We start from the raw sequence: 25,738 nt of genomic DNA, 5'->3' as shown, positions 1-25,738 counted from the left end.
TGACAATGACAGCTTTAGCAGCAGCATAACTTGCATGTACAGGTCAGCTCTGCACAAAGACATGATACTAGATTTATTCCTTTTTACACCACCAATTCCAAGTTCCAGTTGCAGCTAGTATTGAGCTATTGCTCTGGGAGGTGTGACACTGTGAGGAACAGATTAGAGGCAGAGTGCCTGACATTTGTGCATGGCCTTGTCAATGACAATTTTTACCACACTTTACGTTACCACTTGTGAATGAATCCTATGTGAGTTTATCAATGTGTTGTTTTCCGCTTGAAAAGAATATAAAATCACACAACTGAGGTCAACAATATTTCCTCAGTCAGACAGGACTTGAAAGGTACAGCAAATGGCACACCTTTGCAGCTTGAATCAGGGGGGAAAAAAAAAAAGAAAAAGAAAAAAAAGAACGAAAACTCAGAGGGCTCATCCAGAAAATCCATAATATTGATCCTTAATTCCCTGAAAAGGCACAACAGAGAATCTACAGAAACAGAAAAATTGGAAGAAAAAAATAATAAGCATGTGTCAAAACACACTGAGTGCCAGAGTAACGATCTGAGGTGCTTTGAGCATAACTCCGGGTGACGCAGATGAGGAGTGGTCCTTGTGGCATGAATCTCCACAGGAGGCTAAAACATGAAAAAGGAGGTGCTGCTGAGACTGAGTCATGGCCCAGAGCAACATGTACTCACCATTTCCATCCTGATGTGTCAAAGGCCAACGACTGCAACACCATATCAGATATTCTGTTTCAAGTGTGACCTGTGTGACTTTTATCTGACTTCTTTTGGACCACAGACAGAGGAAGAGAACAGTACAAGAAAAACACTGCTTCAGGTATCAGAAGTGCTGATTGCCACATCCTTTCAAAAGCTGACTTTCAAAATAGTCAATCTAAAAAAACTCTGCATACCTTTTTTGTTATGCTCTGCAGCAGTAACTACAAATGACTTTATAACAAATGAAATGATGGTGTTCAAAATGTACGACACCAGAGAAAACCTCTTCCTTTCTGTCACTCAAATAAAAGTAGCACAAATGTAAACTTAAATTTGCATGCATCATTAACACCCCTAACATATTTTCAAGAGTATAACAAGAATTTTATTTTGTGGTTCAGGAAATTGTGATTTCCTGCAAACAGGTATGAGGAAGTTGTGACCATACTGGACACACAAGCTAACAGAGGCTCACCAGATCATTCATGTTGGTTTTGCTTGCAGGATGGATGTCTTCAAGGAACTCCAGCATGTAGAACGTGTAACGATCCATCAAATGGACTCCTATGGCCAAATCTGGCTGGTGCTAGAATGAGACAGATTTTAAAAATGTATAGGATAAGAATAGTTGCTAGAATGGGCGCTGTGGTGGCATTTTTACTTCTGGCTCATTAATCAATCCTCTACACTTTTACACAATGAACACTTACAGTCTTTTAAAATACACATCCACACCAACATTTACTGATTTCTATTTTAAAATTTATCCCAGGTAACAATTTATGTAACTTTTTCTTTAGTTAGTCAAGTATAGTTTCCATTGCAAATCTGTACACTATCAAAATCTGATAAGTGTCATCTGGCAATGAAATTGAACAACCATTGTCACAGCAAAAGTCGTGTGAAAGGAAATGAATTAGAGACTTGTGGCAGCAGGATAGCTTCGTGAGTGATATTCATCATCTTAAAGTACACAGAGGTTTCAGTTTCTGCTGTATTGCAGACAAGAGACATTTTTTTCTCCTTTATTTATATTTGTTATTTATTTTACAGTATATTTCGTTTAGCCTTTATACAACTAAAACATTGGGGGGGTTGCTGTTGCCCTGTGACAGCTCAGATGGGCTCCAGTCCCCCTGTGACCCTGAATAAAACAAACCGGAAAAGTAGTTTAGAAAATGGATGGATAATTTCTGTAACAATGCAATTTCTCTTTGGGATTAATTAAGTGCTTTGTCTATCCATCCATTAATCCATCTCCAATAACGGAGGAAGTAAGAGTTTTCAACCCCCTGGGGGTGTGAAAATGGAAAATGTGAACAGCACTGACATATCGTCCCCTGTTTAAATCCAATATTCACGCTTTTTTTAAGCTCCACTGTGGTCTCTAACGGCTCCTAAGGGAAATATCCGGCTCTCATATTTCTTGATTCTCCAATATGTTTACAGGCTAGTGTCTTACTCTGTATGCTCTTCAGTGTGGAGCAGGTAGAGGAGTGTGTGTGTTTTAAGCTTTTCCACTGGAAGCAGCTGCTTTGGACAAAACGCTGCTATAAGAGCAGAAAAAGTGAAGCAGATCAATAATGTTGTGGAGCACAAAGCTAAACACTGAATCAGGTAAATATCCCTTCACACAATCCCAGGCTGTAAATACATATTTATCTTTAGGTTCCGTTCATCACTAAAGGCATGAAATTAAGTATTAGTTTCATATTTTTTGTTCAGTCATTTGATACTTTAAATGTAAAAACGCTGTGATATAAAACAATTATAGCTGCTTTGAAATCTTGCATAGTATTAGCTATGCACAGCTGACAATTTGAAATCATTAGCTGATAATGTAAAAATAATAGCACCTGCACCTGAACTTTAGTATCAGGCGTGATACCTACTTACAGTTGATGCCTAAAGTATTAATTTCAAAATCCTACGTTGCCTCATTCTTGCTCAAAGGAGACTTGTGATGCTTTCCTTCGTCCGTGATGTACATGTTGTTACAGTGGTGGATGCCAATATTAAAATGGCCAAAGTTTTAAAAAAAATTAGTGGCTGAATGTACAAGCAAACCCTGTAAATAAAAAAGCTCAGACTATTTTAAACAGTCCATAGAGCAACGATATGTTTGTTAGAAAAGCAGAGCCAAGCTGAAGAAAGTTGGAGCAGGGGAAGGAAACTAAAAAGGCTTTTATAATCAGAAGGCTCTCTCGAACAGTCCAAAAACAAATATTTATAGCCATAATAAACCATGTCAGTAAATAAGTTCTGTTTCCAAAATGTCTAAGGTCTTCTTTGTTTGTTTGTTTGGTCTTAACTTTGTATTTATTGTATTTTTCACAAGTAGTGTAAACATTAAAAACAAAGAGAAAAAACAGTTGGTCGTACATAAAATGTAGTTTGGCACTATTTAAAGTCATAAAATTTATATTTGTAAATGTCCCCTCATCACAGTCCCTTTCCTTGAGTAATGCTTATTTTTAGATATTAAAAGACTCATTATTCATAAGTGTTTATGTTATATTCTGCTAATCCCCTATTTGGCCATTTCAGTGTTTTTACAGTGGTTCTGTAACTTACACAAACACACAACTGAGCACAGTTTTAGATTGGTCCATCAACAGTGCAAAGCAGAGAAAGAGTGAGCAAGTTTCACCAGGTCTACTGGTGACAGCCCAAAATGATACAACTCACGACTACCATCAGGTACTATATTCAAGTCCACTTCTTTATAAAAACCTCTCTGACAGATTCAGTGTGTTCTGTTGCCTGAGGATTCCTGAGCACCTCCTGCCTCGCACATCCACAGCCCCCCCTCAGCTCCTGCCCTCAATGCCTCTTGAAGACTTTTCAGGATTTTTCTAAATTATGCAGTGGAGGGATTTGCACTTTAAGCTATACGTCTCAAGCAAAAGGTCAGTGTTGTGTAAAATGTGGAAGAAGAGGGGGAAAAAGAAGCAGCACTGTTCTTGTATTTGAGTGCAGTGCAGAGCTAGTAGGTTTCTGATAATTATTAGTATGATGAAAAACTTGTAATATGTCACATTTCTTGCAGACCTTTCTCAGTTTGAATGCTAAAAGAGAGAAGACATTTGAATAAAAATTCAAAAGTGCAACACTATTTCAAGTAACACTGACTGGTGTTGCAGGGGGGTGAGAGCGTATGAACACAGAAATCAAGCTAGTGCAACGTGCTATGAAATCACACTGCTTATTAGAAAATCTGACAAGCTGATGGATGATTTTTAATTCATCTTCCATGTGAGGGAAGATAACTCACCGACAGGGAGTCTTCTCCAACTTGACTGCTGGCCAAAGCCATGATGTTTGGAGAGTAAAATCTTTCATACATGGAGGCGCCTTGACAGGTGTCAATGATGAAGAGCAGCTCGTTGTACCTGGAGACAAACACACGCAAACAGAGGATCATACACATTCTCAAACAAAAGTGATGGGAGAATGCACAGCTGGCATAACACTCATCCATTTGTTCCAATAAACGGATATCACACAAACCTTCTAACCATCTTTCATATTGCAGTTACCATGGTGACCAAGAAAAACCAACAGCTCCATTCAGTCCTGCTAACACTCCCACGCACACAGCTTAACCACCACCCCCCTTCCTTTCCATTCCGCTTCCCTCCATCCTCCTTTTCTACAAAACACTACATTTCACTACAACTTCTTTCCCCTGTTTAGACAAACATGTAGAGACTGTCACATCCAGTAGACTTAATCGAGGTGGTTTGGGGATGATAAAGGGAGGTCTCTTCGGTGGCTGTAATTTAGCAGTTCAACCCTGCAATTATCACATCAGCATGAAAGCTGGCGTCACTGAGCTTTTATCTGGTAGCCTGGAGCCTGACTGTAACCCAGACACTCACCGTTGATGATAATGGGTTTGGACAACAATAGAGGCACTCGCAGCAGCAAGGTGCAAGCTCATTTACCATCTCGTGATTAACAAATTAAGCAAAGCAGTGGCTTAAATAGTAACCCCAATTACAGAACAAAATAGCCTCTACTTTTAGAAGAATTTAGGAAAACATGACAAGTTCAAGGTAATTTCAACAGTACTAATACAGAGAATGCTGTGCTAACACGTTGTAATCCCTTACTTATCCCACATGGAACACGATCACATGGTCTAAAGTATAAAGTTAAAATAGATAATGAAGGCCACAAGGGACAATAAGATCTATTTACTAAGTTCAACAATTAGTTTGTTTCTTTTTGTACTCCACAGTTGTACTTAGGGCTGTTCGATATAACGATATATATCGGATGACGATAGAAAAACGTCTATCGTTTCATTTTACGCTATCGTTTGTTTCGTGGTGTCGCAAAATAAACTGTTTACGGCAATATTTTTTCATCATTTTGATGGTCACTGTAGTGGCTATATTAATTTCTTAAAGTTCTCTCTTTCTCTTATATTTAATATAACCACACTACTGACGGACAAGCGCTTGTTTTTTATGCGTTGTCGTTAGCAACAACGACGGTAAAACCACGGCGTGTCCGCTTGTTTATTTTCCACATAAACCTTTCACAATAAAGCTCAAGATCCTGTTGAGGCTTTTCAAAATAAAACGAGTCACGTGAAAGATGCAGAGTATTAACGGATGAGAAGCAAAAAAGAGCCGCCAGGTGCTAAAAAATAAACCTTAGACTCAAACGTTAGAACAGACTTTTCTCCGCAGCACGCTGTGTAATAAATACTCACAAAGAAAACGGCGGCCGTTACAACTTACGTCTAAAAATGTATAGTTCCATGCATCAGTTAAAACACTCGACTCCAGGTACACGACGCCCAGCTGGAAACACTTCACGCAAGTCGAGATGCCCGAGATTCACAGAATTTACAGGAAATGTTACATTTTTGTAATTTATATCGTTATATCGACGATAGATGTCTTAATATCGGGATATGAGATTTTGGTCATATCGCACAGCCCTAGTTGTACTCATAAAATTTCCACCTGAAATGATTCCTTAGTTAATTCATTCGCTAAGGGGTGTCAAATTCAATTTAAGATCACGCTGGGAAATGAGAACCACATTAAGGGTGAGATAAAGTTTACTGAAATTCTTTAATTAAACTGAAAATGCATGTCCAGTATAGTATTCACATGTACAAGTTGGCTTAAGTGAAGCCCAGGCCAAATAGTGCAATGTTTATAATGCACTCTCATTACAGTGGTTTGGAGCATTTAACATTAAAACATATACAAAATATTGAATCTGTAATTTTATTTTTCCATATATTTCTACAAATCTTACCCGATGGTTGAAATGTGAAATTTCACAAAGTTAAAAGTAAAACCTCTAGATGTAGCTCAGAGAAACCCATTTTGCTGTACAGTATGCTTTGTTTTTCTAAGTTCAGTGACTTTTTGCCTTTTTTCACCGTCCTTTGCTCTGTTTCTGTGCTGATGTGCAGATTCAAGACAAAGCAAATTTCATTCTTTGAAAACAGCAGTCATCTCAATGCAAATATACACAGGTCACTCTTTATGTCTTCAGAGTCAGCTTTTATATTCTGTGCCATTTTCTGTGAGCTAGCTTGTTATTTTGCAGCTGCAGTGGCAGTGTGCCCGTCTGTTTAGTGTGGCATACAGACACAACGAAGGGGGACAGATCTGAAGCGATACGCTAGCCAGATTAAACTTTGCAAAGGACCAGATTTGGCCTAGAAACCTTGTGTCTGCCACATATGCATTAGCGAATCATTGATCCTAGATTTGTTGTTGTTTATTTTACTAACAAAACTAGACATCCAACAGCTTCAGCTATACATAAAAAATTGTTAGTTTCAGACCGATTGATAACAATTCCTATCGAATTTATTAATTATTCACTAAATATGGCCCAGATAAATGTTAAAACGCATGAATAGATGGTTCAACCAGTTAAAAATGATTATCTGTGATTATTTTCCTGCAAGTTTTTGATTCCATCACGAATGTACAATAGGCAAGAAAAATACTTAAACAATGAAATTTAAAGATGTTTTAAATATACAGATGATTTTATAGCCTTCAACTTAGCCCTTTAGATTCACACATTCAGCTCCTCATTCAACTACTGTATTCCTACTGCATATAAAACTTAATCTACAATTTACAGGCAAGAAAAAAAGAACTATCAAGGCTACACGTTGCTGTTCCCAATGACACATGAAAGCCCAGCACTACCTTTCAAGCTGAGCTTAAGCTATTTTTAAAAAAGCCTGAATAGAGAGTATACAGTTTCACTGCACTGACAGCACTCTTTCAACCACTGAAGTCATTTGATACACACAAAGTAGAAACCTTGATAAGAGATATTTTAAAAAAACACCACCCACATCAATTTAACGTAACACACCTCTTATAATCATCTGTAATGCTTGTTATAAAGACTCAACAGAATGGGAACCTCCTGATAAAGATTATAATACTCATAGGCTGTGATGTTTTGTGCTGTTAAATGCTTGTTGACATGCTGCACAGCTAAATGCCCTGCAGGGCAAAGAAAAAACAAGTAAAGTAGACTTGACAAACAGGATTATTTGAAGTCACTTTTCAGTTTATTTACCTTCTTTTCTGCCACATCTGCTCAAAAGCATCTGCCAGTTCCACATTACTAATCTCCTCAGAGTCCTGGAACTTCAGAAAGCCATTCCCACCGTGGCCTGTTAATCAACCACAGATTAAAAATAATTAATTCAACTTTGTTCAACTTTAATTAATTCAACTTTAATTAATTCAACTTCATAGGTACATTTTTTCCCTTTAAGTACCTGTCAGGTATATGAGGATGTTGCTTCGATCATCAGAAAGGAGGCGTTTAGAGCGTGGTGTGCTGGGAGGCAGGCGCCCAGTCAAAACTCGCAGGAAGTTCTCCACAGTTACCTAAGGCACACACGGTACAAACCTGTGGTCATTTTCCATCTATGTCTCAGACAGGAAGTAGTAATTTAGTTGTTAAATAAAACTACTCAAAGATTGAAACTATACAAAACAAAAGCCAGCAAAAAGAAAAGTTAGTGATGAAAAATAAATTCGTAACATTTAAATTGTCATTGGTAGGATCAGTAAGTGACCACAGATGAATATTTTTGATCTTCTCCACTTATCCTTTAATTAAAATGTGATAATCAGCTCCTACCTGAGCTTTTTCTCTGTTTTTTAATGATCATTGGCGTTCATGTGCAACAAAAACCAAAGGCAGTACAGTGTCATTGTATTTTTACAAAGGCACAAAACACAGTGAGTAGTCAAAAAACAGTGAGGCAAAGAACTGCTAAACGTGGTGGATACTTGCCTTAGTCCATAACAATCAGAAAAATAAATAAAAACCGGCTGGGCCCCATTTTAGACGTGTAGATTATAAAATGTCCTGGTCAATAAAAATGTTGCCTTGGACATACCCCGTTTCATTTTCCCATTCCATGGGTATATTTATCTCCTCAAGTTATTTTACGCAACACTGAAGGTGAAACACAGCATGTGAGACTGTCACATAAATCACGGTAAATGTTTATATAACGAGCTGAGCAGAATCAAACTGTCTGGGGTAGGAAAATATTTACAATTTATGCCAAACATTCCTGAACATTTTGTGATTATGCTCAAGCGATTCATCTTTTTCTAGCTTCAAAATACCCAATTTTTCCATTTAGACTTTAAAAATCACTCAGGGCTTGTTGATAAACAGAAGGCTAACACAAGGGTTGCTTCACAGAATGAAGGTGAGGTGTAAACACCTGAACTGACCTCATAACCTCGATAGTCCACTTCCACATCGTCACCATACACATTCAGCTCCATGTTTTTGTGACTGAACACTGTAGCAGGTTTGGGATTTCTGTGGTTACAAGCCATGTCGTCAGCCAGCATCAGAACTATGTGGCTAGTGATTAAAAAAAGAGAAAAAAACAGAGTTAATATGATGATATTTGAAATAAGTAAAAGGACAAAGGCTGCTATCAAACACGTTAACTGTTATGTTATGAAGGCAAATGCATTTAGCCTGAAAATTAAATTGCATCAGTTCCTTTATTGATCTTACACTTGGACCAGCTGTTGAATATTTTGAAACTTTTGACGTTTGGACATCGAGAGCTCCCACCAATCATACAGTCAATGGCTAATCAGCGCTACCACCACAAGTACTGTATAACTCTGCAGAGCCAGGACTGATTTCTGAACCTTTCCTATCTTGAAATAAAATGAAAACTTATTAGTATATGCACACTTGTTCATTCTGTTGCCACTGGTGCCCTTCTACACAACACAGACCTTGTCAAACGTATTTGCCTTATTCTCCACGTTGGATGTTTTATTTTACCGCAGCTCTCCATCTGAGAAAGGCCCCAGAACAAACAACAAAACAAAGCAGGCTGTGGAAAAACTCTTGAGCATTCGCTTAATTCATTTTGACACAATACAGGCACCTTGTAGAATGCACAGCATGTTCTGAGCTGCTCTCAGCTAAAGCCAAGCCTAACAATGGACAGCTTCATAGACTCAGTAAACTTATTCAGAAGTCCGGTTCGGCCCTGGATGTGGCCGTGGGCAATCGATGTGCAATAAGGGTGAGCAGGGCAATGTCAAAACTCCTCTGAAAGTCCAGTAAAATATCCCATACCCTCTAAACAATGTTGTGGCTAGCCAGAGGTTCAGCCAAAGAGTAAGAGCATGAGTTTCTTCATTGCAGTAGCTGTCCAGTTACACAGTTCCTCTTTCTACTGTACCTCTTTTTAAACTATTTTTGAGCAACTTTTACAAAACACTTCACCTGCTGAATAAATTTCTCCCTTAACTACTGAATACACAGTGATAATTAAAAATGATTGTTCAATTACAGAAATATAATCTAAGATTAGTTCATTGATAGTCAGAATACATATTTCTTTCAGAAAACAACCGCATAATATGCTTTGCCTTGTTACATCCAGCAATAATAATTATAATGCCGAAAGACAATTTATGTTGTTGAGTCTTTAAAATATCTGCAAATGACTGCAACTGTCATGTATTTTCAACACTGATTACTCTGGAAAATATATTTTCTAATAAACTGGTTTCTCTTTATCATGCATGAAAATATTGAAAGGTCCCCATTATAAATTTACCTACTGATCAACTTGACCTCTTCAGAATGTCTAAAATCCAAATATATTACATTTACTACCATATAGAACCAAAAAATGTTTAAATTCCTCAAATTTTAAATGTTTTTGCTGTTATAAGTGAAAGTTATTTTAAACTTTACGTGATTGTGTGCAAATCAATGACTCAACAACCTGATTAATCGTTTTAATACTACAGTGACCAGGATAACTAAATACTTGCTCAATAACATCAGCATTTAAGTATTAATATGTACTCACCCCTATCTCTACCATCACATTATAATTTAATATCTGAAATAGAACTAAATCTGATGCACTGGTTATGCCTGACTACATCTGACAGACAGAATTCATATTAATAAGTATCTCCGGCCTTCACTTGTGGAGTCGTTCAGGGCTGTCTTTATGCCTGTTGCCCCTCTACATGACAGCTTCTCCTAGCATTGCTTATAATGCAGAATGGTACTTTTTGGCTAAGCTTAACAACCTCAATAGCCTTTTCGACCTCAAATACTTCATCTCAATCCCGGCAAAACTTAAATTCTCGTGTTTGCCCTAAAAACTTCTGTATAGAGGTCAGTCATTACATCAGCTCTCTTGTCATAAATACAAATCATCTACTAAGAACCCTGATAATATTTTGAGCATTTAAAATTTGCATATCACACCTCAAAGCTCATCCAGTCTTGTTTTCTTTTTCTTTTCTTAACTATGATCCATCCATCCATCTTCTTCCGCTTATCCAGGGCCGAGTTGCAGGAGCAGCAGCCTCAGCAGAGAGGCCCAGACCTCCCTCTCCCCAGCCACCTTCTCCAGCTTGCCCTGGGGAACACCAGGGCGTTCCCAGGCCAGCCGAGAGATATAATCTCTCCAGTGTGTCCTGGGTCTATCCCAGAGCTTTCTCCCGATGGGACATGCCCCGAAAACCTCATCCAGGAGGCACCCAGGAGGCATCCTTGCCGAACCACCTCAACTGGCTCCTTTCAATATGGTGGAGCAGCGGATCTTCTCTGAGCGCTTCCCGGATGACTGAACTTCTCACCCTATCTCTAAGGGAGAGGCTAGCCACAATTCAGGGGAAGCCTATTTCTGCCGCTTGTATCCGCTTGTATCCCTACCCACAGCTGGTGACCATAGGTGAGTGAAACTTTTACTGTTATCAATTTTGAACTTTCAATACACACTTTTTTTTTTTCACATGCCTTGACAACTCACTTTTCATGTGCATTTCCTCCTTAGCCTCTTCGATTAGCCCAGAACGCAACTGCTAGGTTGCCTCTAAAAACTAGCAGGCACCCACATATAAGCCTTATTCTTATTTCCCTTCATTGGATTCCAGTGAAATGCAGAATGCTTTTTAAAATTGTTATTAACAACATATAAAGCCTTTCATTGCCAGTCCCTTCAGCTGTCTGAACAGGGTCTCTTAAGCATGCTCTTATATTAGAAGCCACGCAACTTTTCATCAGCCTATCAAATGGGCTGAATCAGTAGTTTGTTTTCCCTAATATTTCTCCCATTATATTTGACCATAGCAACACCATATGCTTGTTTGTGTGTCTGTATGCTGGAACTTATATTCTTACCTTAAATGTGTGGTTTTATTCGGATTGTGAAACACTTTGTAACTTTGTGTTTTAAAAAGTGCTATACAAATCAAGTTGTTATTTTTATTTTTATTACTACCTGTCAGGGATGCCCAGCCTCTTCACACTTCTGTACACAGATAGAGTGTTTGCCACATGCCGGTAGTTGAACCAGAATCTGGATGTGCACACCTGTTAATAAAGACAAATGAAGAAGAGGCACATTCTTCTGTTGCTCCTAACATCATCTATTAGCATTTACTCAACCTGAAACATTAAAAAACACTCACCAGAACGGCCCAATTGTTCGTATGCCCACTGCTGAAGAACTGCCCTGCGCTATTCTGTGAAATAACCGAAAGAAGGTGAATAATTATTTGTGTTTTATCGGGATTTGGGGTCATATAAGCAAGTATATTCAGCATCAACAAAGCTAGCATGACAGCAGGGCTGGCTAACCTGACAACGATGTTGCTACCTAAAAATGATACAAACCGAAGGGGAAACCGGAGCTGCGTGAAAATAATGAACTCACCTCGATGTTGATGCTGTTTGCTAAAAAGCATGCTGACAATAATCCTAATAAAGTTAGTATTTTCATTGTGCAGCACAGCTAGCAAGGGACATGTAGGAAGTGAAAACCGGTGGATCCACTCGGCAAGTGTTTCCGGTAGCAGACATTTTCAAAATAAAAGCTTTCGTGTGGAAGATGAGACGGGGAGTGTGGGGGGTTAGCAGTTTTATAACAGAGTTTTCTCTCGACACTTTAGGTTTCATTGTCATTTGTTTCTGATCTACTTAAGTGCATATCTATTGTATATCTAATATATCTATTACTTGCGTAAGCCTTGTGTAACACAGCAGTAAAAACATACTTACAACATATAACATGTAGAGCACAAACCTTGAGAAAGAAAAATAAAACATTAAAATAAATAAATCTCTCGCTTACTTATTATTTTAGAATAACTAACCTAATTCAAGTTGATCCTGTTCCCATGCCACTGAAGTGTTATGCTTGCACGCACGGGTTAATGTTAGGTTTCCTCCTTCAAATGAGGGAATTCGTCAGCATCATATGAAAGTTTTCTAAATCTAGTAATTAATGTAAGTAAATGAAGAAAAAAAACAATGTTTCTTTATACACAAAAGTTGGGGTTTATTGGAGAAATTTATAGACATTTTAAAATGGTTTTAACTTTATTAGTTAATCAGTTTCTCTTCGAGGTCGCCATCCATACTTTAAATGGTAAATGACCTGTATTTGTATAGCGCTTTAGGACCCCAAAGCGCTTTACACATCCAGTCATCCACCCATTCACACACTGGTGATGGCAAGCTACATTGTAGCCACAGCTACCCCGCACTGACAGAGGCGAGGCTGCCGGACACTGGCGCCACCGGGCCCTCTGACCAGCACGGTGAAGTGTCTTGCCCAAGGACACAATGACCGAGACTGTCCAAGCCGGGGCTCGAACCGGCAACCTTCCGATTACAAGGCGAACTCCCAACGCTTGAGCCACGATCGCCCACAGCCCATTTTCTCTGTTTCTTTATTTCCTTGTTTGTTTTCTTGTCTACTGGTTTGTTTTCATTGACATCAATTTTTAATTCCAAAGAAAAATACAAGAAAAAACCTCTTTGTGTGGCAGCTTATTTTAAGTACAAGAGGCTGCAGTACACCTGACATCATGCTTCTTTCAGTGAATCATCATTCTGCCAGATATGACTGGTGCCCTGATGAGAAAAAGAAAAGCAAACTAGACATCGAATGATGCTGACAGCTTCATATTCAGTTGCCCTCGTTAGCTAATTGGTCAGGGACTCAGTAATGAGAAGTGACAAGTATATTACAGGCAGTAGACATTAAAAGTCTCAAATAGTCCAGGGGCCCATTGTGAAATAGAGCTACATATCTTCCATGCAATTCTAATGCAACTTCACAACCCAGCACACAGAAGGTTTTCTGGGAAACCAGCATCAAAATCAGTTTTGACACACTGCAGGGAGCCTTTGCAGGACTGCCAGCCACTTTAATCCTCGGTATGTCTCCTGATTCTGCAACTTTTTGACCTGCTTCCTCAAGGAGCGTGCCATAGGAGCTCATCATGGTAATGTCCTTTGTTAACTGCTCTAACAAAGCAGGTCTCAGCAGCGTACATCTGCTCAACATCCAACTTCAGTCCATAAATTAACATTTTATTTTCAAGCTGCAGTGACTGATTCTGGTATGAAATGGTAACAAGTTAGAATGATAATTGCATTGATGTGACTGAACTAATCTCATGGTATGTGATATAACAAATAAGTCCGTTGTCCAGTGGTCAAGAGGATTAGAGGCTTTAAGAATCAAATCCTACGGAACAAACCAGGAAATCAAAGTGACCTTCCTTCCTGGGTTGCCTTAAAAAGCTTGACTGACTGTGCAGTGGAATCCACCTTTTGCTGAACTTTTCCACCCAACCCCAAACAAAAATATACATTGTTATGCAATTTAACAGATTATCCAGCTATATTTAGCTACACCGAGGGTTAGGTTGTGCGGGTTATTCCACTCTGTTAGTCAATTAAATAAATTCACAAAGTTGTCTTTGCAAAAGTCTAATGAGCTTCTTCGTATGTATGAACGTGGAGTTTTAAAGTTATTTATTTACAAAGTTATTTACAAATGCAATAAAAATGTGAAGTAAAGACTGACACACATGTCAGTGGGCATTGGGATATTTTGCATGTTTTGTTCTCTGGAAGTAATGGAAATATAAGGAAAATCAGAAATATATAGTTTTGGCTTGTGTGTATCCCCCCACAGTAATGCCTTAGTAAGGCATTAGCAAGTGGTAAATTCATCATTTATATACCATTACTCCTCATTAGTTTGCCATTTATAAATATATATTATTATGACTAGGATTATGGTTATTACTAAACACTGATGTAGTAGCAGTTGTAGCTGTAGATGGTGTATCAGTAAACATTAACAGTAACATTAAAAACTTGCTAATACCTTACTAATGCTTAATAGTGTAAGTGCTACCAAAGTAAAACTACTCCATTACAAACACTGAATTGAAACATAATTATTTTAGTAACAAAATACGGTTACTTAAAATAAACATATTAAAAATTCATATTTTTATGGACTCATATCTGATAAGCTATTTTCTTTTCAAAAGTTTAAAATAAAAGTAGAATATTTCAACTACATGTACACAAAAAAGCCGCTACCACATTTGATCCGCTGTATTCCATCATTTATTCCATCATTTTATAACCCACGATCGAATTAATCATGAATCAACACCAACTTTCAAGACTGAGGAGGAACGATTGAAAATGTAGAGCAGAGGCGGTGCGTGCGCTTTTTGGCACACAGCGCGCAACCTCTGTGCCAACCCAACGTCAAGGCACATACACGCACACACACAAACAGTCGGTTCGTGCTGGAAGCAGTCCGCTGTAGGAGGGAAGACGGACAAGCCACGCATCTGCATCAGCGAGCGAGGAGGGTGGCGCGGTGGCATTGCCTGCAGGAATTCAGTTGTAAAGTACAAACAGGAGGCAAAAATGCGCTGAGGGGGAGTCTGTCCGGAGCTCGGTTATTAACCAAAGATTACTGCACTGAGTCGTCTGAAGAAAGGAAAAGAAAAGCAAACGCTTCGGAGAAGTTGTCATTTCAGAGGATTTCCGTCTAGAGATGAATACCAACGATGCCAAGGAGTATCTCGCGCGGCGGGAGATACCTCAACTATTTGAGGTGAGAGCTGGTGCACGCTTTGAAGAGACAAACTGGGTATGTTTCGCGCTCAGGGAGAGTACACTAAGATTCATGTTCCATGCATTGCAAGATGCATGACAGAGTCACGGTAAAGATCCTTCCTTTATGTTATCTGACGGTAGATGGAGGTGCGGATCACGTGGGCTGAAAGCGTATTTCAGGATTAAACAGTAGCTTAAAATAAGAGGGGAAATCATAATTTTACAAACTCCCTCGTATATATATATATATATATATATATATATATATATATATATATATATGTATATATAACTGCTATTTCACCGCTATTGAAGTCTGCTAGGATATTATGTAAATATGAAAGTTACAGATGGTCATAGCTGGTGAAAAAGATACAAAGTCCGATTAAGTTGATTAATTCCTAAGCAGAGACACATATCAGAGCTCACAGGAATATGATAATGAAATATATTCTTTCTCCTGAGGGGATGCTAAATTGGCTCATCCTCTTAATTACACTCATTCCCCTGCTGCAGTCAAGCTAATGTATGCAAGCAATCAGTGCCTGTTTATTTACAGTCAGTTCAAATTACATTGAGCAGTGAAGTGGCACATCATCATCGTCGTCATCATCATAACTGCCTTTGCGTTTCATTGCTTACAGTGCTGCTCGTGTAACAGTGTATTCATTATCAGTCTAAGAAAATGAGCACGTCAAATTGTTTTCAGGAAACTTCACAGCGTGCTGCTGGTGGGAGATGTTAGTGAGGGTGGAGATGAAATCCCAGAGGAAGGTATTGTTTTGAAAACAGGATCGAGAAAACAAATGTCACACAAACATACGTTTGTGTTTTGGCTGTCGAGTTCGCTTTCACATTCATCACAGTCAGTGCTGCTCGACAATAACACCAAGGTCACCAGGGGTATGTGTGTATTTGTCAGGCTGAGGCCAATTTCATGGACTTCTGGCAAAATGAGATGTTTTGTTGCTCTGGTGGAGCCGGGCTAAGGCAACCATGCTCTGCAGTTCAAAACTTCCCCTCATTAAGGCGGTGTGTTTGAGCACTGCCACGCTGTTTCACAACAGCACATCGTAACAAAGCTGCAGCACTGCCACAGTGAACATCCCTTCTCTAAATATTGTATGAAACTGTATACATCATAATATCTTCCTCCACGGTTTCCCCCAGAGCCTGCTCACAGGTCTGATGTACTACCGGCCCGATGACCCCATTGAATACTTGGAAGGCTGTCTGAAGAAAGCCAGAGAGCTCGGAGGACCAGAAAAGGTGCGGTGGGATACTTTTGTGGGCCAGGAGAAGAAGTCACTTCCTCCTCTCAATGGAGGCCAGTCACGCAGGTCCCTCTTCAGAAATGGTGAGGAGGCAGTGAAACAGATTAGAGCTTAAGCAATTAGTTGCTTGGTTGATTTGTTTAAATGCAGCAGTTTGATTTACTTAAATACATTTTTTTCTTGCTTTAGTTGGATGTAAATTTAACCTACAGGTTTGTAACCACTGCGTGATCAGGCTCTGGGAATGCTCTATTTTATGTCTTTAGTTGACTAAAAGTCTTTGGCAGATTAATTGGCGCTGCGTTTCATCCCATTCTATTTTTGGCAAAGTTTCTTGGCACAATAAAAGATGCCAGCATTTCTACTTTTTGGCTCCTGCCTTCTTTCTAAGAAAGCCGACAGCAGTGCACATCTTTATTTCACACCAATCTGGCTCCCTGCTTGATGACAAACGGGTTTTGATGTTTGTGCTGAGCCCAGAAGCTTCACTGTACATATACACTGTTAAAACTGTTACCACTGTCTTGGAACAAGAGACAGGAAAAAACTTTCAGAGCGCAATGAGAGAAGATGCATTTTACTCTGGCACACTTTAGTGCAAACTATAGCCCTACTTCACATAGATTTTAGACACATAGATAAGATCATATATATCCAAACCACATCTACAAAACTGGCTAAAATTGTTGGAAGGAAACCTTGCTGCTTCCTGTTCAAAGACAGCGTGCATAGATCAAAGCTGTGCTACCGTCACTGTCCGGTGGAATACACGTAGCTAAATATTAGTCTGAGCAGGACTATGAAAAAAAAAAAGTCTCTCCATTCATCAGTTATTGATTCCCAGCAGGAAGTCCCATATATGCAAAACTTTGAATTTGCAAAGCAAAGTGGAGTTCAGTTACAGGTGTTGTAAGCTAATGACTCTTTCCAGTTCAGCCATTCACCTTTTCCTTGAAGCGCAGGAGTAATGTACACAGCAGGAACCCATGAACACCAAAACAAATTTCACCCATGCCATGCAGATAACACAGATGTATAGATCTACAGTTCATTAGTTCAAAAACATTTCGTGAAGACATTTTATTTTTTATATTTGACTTCCTCTTCGTGTAATATTGTGGCAAAATAATCTGGAAACTTTACCTGCTGCAGTGCTTATCTGCTGGGAACTGTAGGCTAATCAGGGTTGTTGATTTCTGTTGCCTTTGGCTGATTTTTGAAGCTCAAATTTGACACCCTCCAAAAATGAATAAGTAAATATAGCTGCAAGGGAAGCCCACACTCATTTATTCTTATCTTGCCATGATTACCTTACAGATATGTTGAAAGTTTTAAGTTGTGGCATGTTAAGTTAAATTAAACTGTTTTCATTTTAACCAGCTGAACTGTTTACATAAAACATCCTCGGGTCTCTTCTGATACAACGAGTGCATGCGTTGTCATGTGTTGTCCTTGCTACTAACTGTATGGTCAATACTATCCTGTGTAAGCAGATGACACATGTAAACTATAGCAGCTCCTGCTTCTGTTGGAGAAACTTGCACTTGTTATTTCTATCTTTGCTAACTGTGTTATTGTTGTCAAAGCTGTATAATCGATGCTTTCATCACCAGAGACAGCAGGATAATTACCAAACCGAATGAAGCAGCTCTGTTTAAATTCATCACTCTAACCGCTTCATCTCTAATTTACTGTTTGTTGAAATAGACATGATTTATTTGGGGGTTTTCTTCTGAAATGAGAGCCGCAGTCTGAAATAAAGTCACAACTGCACATATAAAAAGACAGCGCAGAATCGTAGCATTGTTTAGCCGAGTAAATCAGCAGACATGAATGGTTTGAGAAAAGTTCATCAATACACAAATCAAAGCCGGTCTGTTCTGCTTATTTAACACTTTGTGTGTATCTGTTTGTCTGTGTGTCACAGTGTTGCCAGACAGCCCCAATTTCCCCTACAGACGGTACGACCGCCTCCCTCCCATCAGCCAGTTCTCCATCGAGAGCGACTCTGACCTGTCGGAGACGGCGGAGCTCATAGAGGAGTACGAGGTGTTTGATCCATCCAGACCACGACCTAAAGTCATCCTCGTCATCGGTAAAGAACCATTACAACAGACCAAAAAAAAACAAAAAAAAAATACCCAAAACAAACAAAACGCAGTTACTGTAACTATAAATAGCATCCACTCACAAAAGAATGAGGAAACTTTGAGGCAAAATCAGGGTCAGGCTATTTTATATTATTTTCCTAATCTGATGTATTGGATTTCAAGCACTCATCCAGATTCTTTGGTGAATCATGCTTTCCACTAGATAATAAACAGCAATTAAGATGCTTTCTGTTTGTGTGTTAACAGAGGATAAGATTGCTGGGGCTGGAGCTGCATCCATTTGTACTAAAAGATCAGCAAAATTACAAAGTGGAGGCTTTTATTTGCCCTGCTGATCTAGAAAATAATGGCCTGGACAGGAAACTATGAATCGGACTTAAACAATTACCAGTGTTTTTCCTGGTATTTAAATACCAGGAAAAACACTGGCAACATGTTTTCCCTGGTATTCAAATATGACTCCGCCTCTCTACACTAGTGTCAGCAGGGTAAATGTTATGTCATGTCACTCACTATGTTAGACACTCACGCTCTCCTAATCTGATTTTCCTGACGTGCCTCCATTAACCTGTCAAATACATTCATTAATCTTATAAATTAAGTGTGGCAGCTGCACAGTAAGAGTAATAACACTGTTTCAGCTAGACTGAAAAAATGTTATTTATGAACTCTTTTTTTTAACAGTTTATTAGAGCTTTTTAATTAAGCACAAAAAGCACTCCGGTCTCTGTTAAGAACCTTTTAACGATCTTCCGCCGTAGTATGTTTCGCTCTGGGATTTTCACACCCTGTAGAGTGGATGATAGTTTTTTGTACTTGCTACACAAAGCTGGTTCCGATCTCTTCTCTGTGAGCACACTGTGGCCTATTTTAAAGGGCGAATAAACAGGATGACATCAGCTGTCATCTCTGTAGAGGATCATGGCAAATGTTTTGTCTGTCAGGTTGATGTAGAGAGAGACAGACTGACAGATGCGTGTCATCGAGAGGACTGTGGGAAAGACTAGGTCAAAGATAACAGAATAATCAAATGTAAGATAAGGTAAATGGTAAATGGCCTGTATTTATATAGCGCTTTACTGGTCCCTAAGGACCCCAAAGCGCTTTACATATCCAGTCATCCACCCATTCACACACACATTCACACACTGGTGATGGTAAGCTACATTGTAGCCACAGCCACCCTGGGGAGCACTGACAGAAGGCATACATAAGGCATACATTTGCTACACTGGGATCCTTCCACTGCTATTCTTTAATGTTAAACCTTATGCTGAATGGCAATTTTTGATTAAATGTATAGACATTTGGGTGTAATCAATACAAGTCAAGCTGATATAGTGACATAGAAAAGAAAAAATAGATGAGAAATTATGCTTCACATGACTTCAATTTCTTAATATTGATATTAATTATTACATAAATGTATATTACTATATTTTATCTGGCCTCCCACTATTGCTCTGTTAATTGTCGGATCTATACATAGCTGCAGTGACTAATGGCCTAATTTTCTTGTATGATGTGCTTTCTGTTGCCCCTCGTTAGTCTCAACATTTTATTACCTCTGCTGGGGTCCTTTGCTCAGAGCTTACAGACTTGATAGCCTCCATTACTTTTTGTTAAGCAGTTTTTCTTCTGTTCAGGATTTCAGCACTTAGCCCACCAGAGCTTTTCTCCACTGCCTTTATCTGATCCTCTTTATTGGCATTTTTACGAACATTTTTGATATGCAAGCACTGAACTAAGGAAGAAAATGAAAATTCCCACCTTAATTTAGTGAATTTATGCACTATTTCACAGTGATGGAGATTTATAACAAAAGGACTATAAATACACAAAGGAAAGTTATACATTTCAGTATGTTTCTGGCTTTTTACATAGTTTTGCCTCTCTTTTAAAATATAGTATCACTGTTGGGGCTTGAAACCAGGCCTGATAAGCCAGGTGTTAAAGAACTATCTGGAGTGGTGGGTTTGTTGTATTCATTTAATGAGTAATCGAGTCTGATAGGCAATTTAATAGATCATATTGTAAAGAGGGCCACTTGCTGATTCCTGCCAATGGGGATACTTTTCTTTGTACTAAGAAATAAGGTAATCTCACAGCCACTTACACCTTTTAGCAGATCATTTTTCCCCTTCTCATGGCTTTGATGCATTCATGCTGCAGATTTCAATACAGTTGTGTTTGTAGAACATCGGCATAGCTCGGGGGGGGTCTGGCTAGCACTACAAAATATAAGCAAGTACAAATGGGATGATGTTTAGAATTGGCAAGGAATTTCAAATGTTTCAGGCAGCTCAACAAATATCCCCCAAAACAAACTGTTTCTGTGCAGTTTCGCATGTATTTTGTCTGCAAGCTAAAGGTACAGAGGCGATATTTCCCAGGGAGAAAAAAAGTTGGTGTGGGATAAGTTCACTCTGAGAGATGGAGAACGATGTAAGAACGAGAGGACAGAAGAGAGATTATTTGATGAGATTATTTTCATTGATAAGGACTTGAGAAACTGGAAATTTAAAGCTCAGGTAATGTTCTATTCTTAAATTAAAATCACATTTGGATCTTCTGTATACCTGATGTGCTGCTCAAGTTATGTTTTTTGAAAAAACTATACAGTTTTGTATAATATAGAGCAGGTTAGTTTGCAATACTGTGGTAAAGTTTACCCACTATGTTCGAGCGATGTGATAATGATTAGATTTCGTTATGGGCATTTTAACTCAAAATGTGTGTTTTACTGAACTGGGATTATTTTATGTGTAAATCCGTGTTGCTCTAAGACAGCCTAACCCTCCTCTGCGCGTCCCTATCCTGTTAAAACAGTGAAAATGATTATTTGTTATCAAATGTAGGAGGTTCACACATACCTGTTTCAGACACACACACACACACTCCCTTCTCCCCCTGCACACACATATACCTTAACACACAGTCATGGAGAGACACATAGTTCAGTCCCAAACACCCTCCCACTTATGTGCAAACACAAGCAGACTCATGCACACACACAGTCTCACAAACCCTGAATATCTCTCACTCATACACACGCGCGCCTACGCTAGCACGCCCACACGCATAATGTTTCACACTTTCTCGCGCACACCCATGCACACACAACAAAAATTTTCCCAAAACATCAACAGCTCTCCCTTTGTGCCTAGGTGGCCCTGGCAGTGGCAAAGGAACACAGAGCCTGAAGATTGCCGAGCGCTACGGCTTCCAGTACATGTCTGTGGGCGAGCTGCTGAGAAAGAAGATGATCCACAACGCCACAAGCAACAGAAAGTGGAGCCTGATCGCTAAAATCATCACCAACGGAGAGCTGGCACCACAGGTAGCAGAGACACAGAGAAGGAGAGCGGGTGAGGGGGGGGGAGGTCACACAGAAAGAATATGAGAGGAGGGATGAATGCCAAGCCTGTCCAATCACTCTCAGGTCATTATCACAGCATGCGTGTAACAAGGGACTAATTAGCAGCATCCATATCGCAAGCGTGTTGGAAAGAGGCTTTTCTGTCCGTCTTAGGAGCATCCATCTTTGCAGGATAATTATTGTGCCTGGGAGGAAAATCTATAGAGACTATCCTTTGGCTGTTGGAGGTCCACTTTTTTAATCACTATACAGTGCAACGTGTTTAACATGAACCCTTTCCGTCCCATAAGTCCCTGTGCTACAACAAGGTTGTATCTGTTATTGAAAGGCACCCCGCCCTGTTTGGCACATTCATTTGAGATTAAAGTAGATGTAACATTTGTTGTGGTTCATTTTTGTTGCATCAGATTTCCATCTGAACATTTTACAAACTGGCTCAATAACACCAGAGACTCATTGTTGTAAGGCTGTTTTTTATGCTCTGTAGTTTTGATTAGCAGGCGTTTTTCAGATCTCACTCTGGTCTAGCGATTTGGACACAGAGATTTATTGTATTTCAAAATTCTCTCAAGTATGTCTTAATCATCGAGCCCAAGGTTGTCCATTTTTGGCTTCACAGTTGTGGAGCTGTTGCAGATTGAATTTGAAAATACCTCTTTTGAGGGGACGGTTCAAAGAATTGGTTATGCTTTGAGGGGTTGTGGTTGTTAAGGTTTGGAAATGGATCTAAGAAGAGTGGAGAGAGTAAAGCATTGCAAAATGATAAATAGACAGGGGTTTTAACCAAATATGGGTCGTCTAACTGTTACCGTTTGAATATTATGGCTGTTTGTTATAACAGCCGTAATATTCAAACATATCCAATATGATCTGAAACAGTCAACTTCCATCCACCCACACATCCATATTCTTAGCCACTAATGCAGCTTAGGGTGCATAAGGGTGCACACCTGCTGTGTTTTGTCAGATTAAATCAAACTCTGGTTCATTTCCCCCGTTTGTGCAGATGTGATCACGGTATTTACACTCGAGTTCAACCACAGCGAGACCTCTTTGAAGAAACTGGTTTGTTTATGGTGAGACTGTCATCCGATCCACATCCGACTCAACTACCACGTGTGCGCTGCAAGTTTGAGCTAAACACCTTCTCTTAGCCAAAACGGATCAACTGATTTTGAACACGGTAAATAAACTGTAGGAGTGAAAATTCCCTTAGAGTCCCACCGGAGCCCGAACCTATTCCAGGTGACAGGCTGTTTGGAAAAAGCAGTAACTGCGCCATACAGATAATCAGTCTGAGTTATGTAAGTCTAAACATATTAAAGGTTGAAAGGTACTAATGTGTCAAAAGCTGTCTCGTTGACATTGACAAGACAAGGTTGTGCTAATAATTAGAAGTTTATGTAGAAAAGATAAGAGCATTTACAGTATTGGTGTTGTCAGTAAAACAGATGGTTTGTAGGATGGAGGGAGAAAGAGAGGCCAGACCTATTTAAACTCAGTTCTGAGGCTTTCACAGGTGTGCCCAAATCACACTAATGGCCCTCCCTGCCTAGAGACTGCTGCAGGAGGAGCTCCCTGGAGTGTAGAGCAGAAAGTGGAGGGACTATAAGAATCAGCAGAAACAGGGTTTTCATCAGATATTCAGTTTCAGTTTTTTTACTGCAACACAAAATTGTAAATAAATTATTTCAAAAGCACAAAAATGATGTGGCTTTTAACTCCAAAAGGAGTCAGAAGCCACATCATTTTGCTGCTGCATCGACCACCAAATACATTTTATATTCTGTATCTCATGGTAGGACAACAAGTGTCATTACATATTTGTATAAAGAGACTTCTTCATCTTATTCTCTGTGAATTGTCACAGTTAAAGACCAAACAGACCCTGTAATAATAAGATTCAGTCAGCCAATCAGTATTAGACTGGTCATCAATAGCAGAGACAACAAGGTAAATTTTTACATGGGATCACACCTTAGTAAATAAAATTCCCTAAAGAGAGTCCCGGGCTATTATTAAATATCCTGGAAAAAGCTTTAGAGTGGTCTGTGAGTTCATAACATTTCACTGCAGATATGCTGTGAAGAATAAATCCTCCCAGTGATGTAAGAAGATGTGCGAACCTAAAACCACAAAGAACTTCTTTTTACGACATATTTTTTCTGAGTGTTTGTCCTTCAGGTTTAATTTCCTGCCAGTACGCAGATTCGAAATGCCTCTTCTTTATCTGAAACTGAAATCTCAGATAATATTCTGAGTTATCTACACACAGCATGTGTGTAGAGAATTTTGAATAAAAAATATACAGTGTACTACCATACATACTAATATTTATTTTCCGATGAGTCATTATGTTGCCTTTAGCTAAATTCACTCCTTTTCATGAGCCTAAAGCTGCTGAAAAGGAGCCTTTTTGAAGCAATTACATCATTAAGTAGACTTTAGGTGTTAAAGTGAGGCATGTTTATCCATTCAATTTTCAAGTGTCATTCACCAGCTTCACCTTCTTGTCCAAATATGAGCACTTTTGACTCCAGATAAACAAGACGGTGAAGTGGCAATTTCTTGGCTTTAAGCTGTAGTTCACAATCGGTGTGTAATGTCCCAGTGATCGCATTCTCTACCTCTGTTCATGTATCCTTCAGGTCTAACCTGTCTGCATATCTGTGCAGAATCTGCAGGTGAAGGTAAAGCTTTGTGCCAAAGATTTCACTTTTATCAACATTTTTAGTTTAGTTTTCTACAGTTGTACTCATTGATCAGTGTGAAAGTTCAGCCTGGTTATCCTTTGGATCTAGTGAAAGCCCAAAAACCTGACCATAATCCCAAAAAGCCAAGTCAGCAGAGAGTAGGTGAGCACAGGCCTGAGTTTAAACAAGATGCATTTGTTTTCACTGTTTAACACAAAATGCAGAAGCACACTTTGATAAAGTACTTTTTCAGATGTTGGAGGTCTTACCAGGAAATGCATGCTCTCTCTTGTGGTTTTTGGTCTAGGCTATGGGACTGATACCAGAGTTTGTGGCATGTGTTGTCCTGTATTAACCTCTGGGAAAAATAAGTATGTCACTAATGCTTCTGTGTATTAAGCTTTGGTTAAACATGAATATATTTTCTGTAAAGATCCTGATATAAAAGCAGCTATTAAGAGTTCATCTTTTATATAAAATGATGAAACTCCCACTTTTCGGATGTACACAATGAAAACACCCAGAAGAATAATCTACAAACTGTAATGTACTGGTTATGCAGCACAGTGAACAATTATAACACAGACGCGAGCCCCCACCTGCTTAATAACGTACTTCTCAGGTTCTGTCGCGTCATGAATCACCTTCAGGAAGTGCCTGGTGCATCATTTATCATCCCTTACTTGCACGTCTGGTAAGACATCGCTTCACCTTGTCGCCATTCACTACATGTCAGTCCAGCAACCGGTGAGATAAACGGCACCGTGGGCCAAATTGCAGACACATTAGATATGATAAAGTGACTTGCGTCTGTTAGGTATTTAATTTCCCACCATAATTAGTTTAGCAAAGCAGATTAGAATTTGGTTTCTTAATGATTCTGCATGTAATGAAGGAGGCAAAAATGCTCCTGAGTGTGTCAGAAGGCTGTTATTCAGAATCTTTAAACAAGAGCCCAGATGACAGTACTGTTTTTGTGCATACTCAAGGACTTCTTACTGATTCACAGCTGGTCTTTAGCAGTGTTTGAGGTCATGTGCATTATTTCTACCACTTTATTCCACACGATTCAAAAAGAGGCAGCACGGTGGCA

The 25,738-nt window shown here is 39.2% G+C and overlaps 2 protein-coding genes across 4 annotated transcripts in view; one reads left to right on the top strand and one right to left on the bottom strand.

The window, feature by feature from the left end:
• Window positions 1-12,125, bottom strand: part of pigk (phosphatidylinositol glycan anchor biosynthesis, class K) — a 33,880-nt gene extending 21,755 nt beyond the window's left edge. For 2 of the 3 annotated variants that reach the window (XM_005476694.4, XM_005476693.3), the window contains exons 1-8: window positions 11,968-12,125; window positions 11,723-11,776; window positions 11,533-11,624; window positions 8,486-8,621; window positions 7,510-7,621; window positions 7,305-7,401; window positions 4,003-4,120; window positions 1,204-1,314 (exon numbers count right to left, since the gene is read on the bottom strand). In XM_005476694.4, the coding sequence (XP_005476751.1) occupies window positions 1,204-1,314; window positions 4,003-4,120; window positions 7,305-7,401; window positions 7,510-7,621; window positions 8,486-8,621; window positions 11,533-11,624; window positions 11,723-11,776; window positions 11,968-12,033 (786 nt within the window). In that variant the 5' untranslated portion in view covers window positions 12,034-12,125. The remainder of the gene's footprint in view (window positions 1-1,203; window positions 1,315-4,002; window positions 4,121-7,304; window positions 7,402-7,509; window positions 7,622-8,485; window positions 8,622-11,532; window positions 11,625-11,722; window positions 11,777-11,967) is intronic. The other variant, XM_003448446.4, reaches the window with a different exon arrangement.
• Window positions 12,126-14,802: 2,677 nt separating this feature from the next.
• ak5 (adenylate kinase 5) overlaps window positions 14,803-25,738 on the top strand; it is a 114,121-nt gene continuing 103,185 nt past the window's right edge. Inside the window, exons 1-4 of the mRNA XM_003448503.5 lie at window positions 14,803-15,186; window positions 16,359-16,545; window positions 18,390-18,557; window positions 21,741-21,913. Coding sequence (XP_003448551.1) covers window positions 15,127-15,186; window positions 16,359-16,545; window positions 18,390-18,557; window positions 21,741-21,913 — 588 coding nt within the window. The 5' untranslated portion in view covers window positions 14,803-15,126. The remainder of the gene's footprint in view (window positions 15,187-16,358; window positions 16,546-18,389; window positions 18,558-21,740; window positions 21,914-25,738) is intronic.

The sequence above is a fragment of the Oreochromis niloticus genome, linkage group LG18 (assembly GCF_001858045.2).
Source record: "Oreochromis niloticus isolate F11D_XX linkage group LG18, O_niloticus_UMD_NMBU, whole genome shotgun sequence".
Lineage (NCBI taxonomy): Eukaryota > Metazoa > Chordata > Actinopteri > Cichliformes > Cichlidae > Oreochromis > Oreochromis niloticus.
Note: the sequence above shows the minus strand (reverse complement) of the source record. Positions and strands in the feature narration are given on the sequence as shown.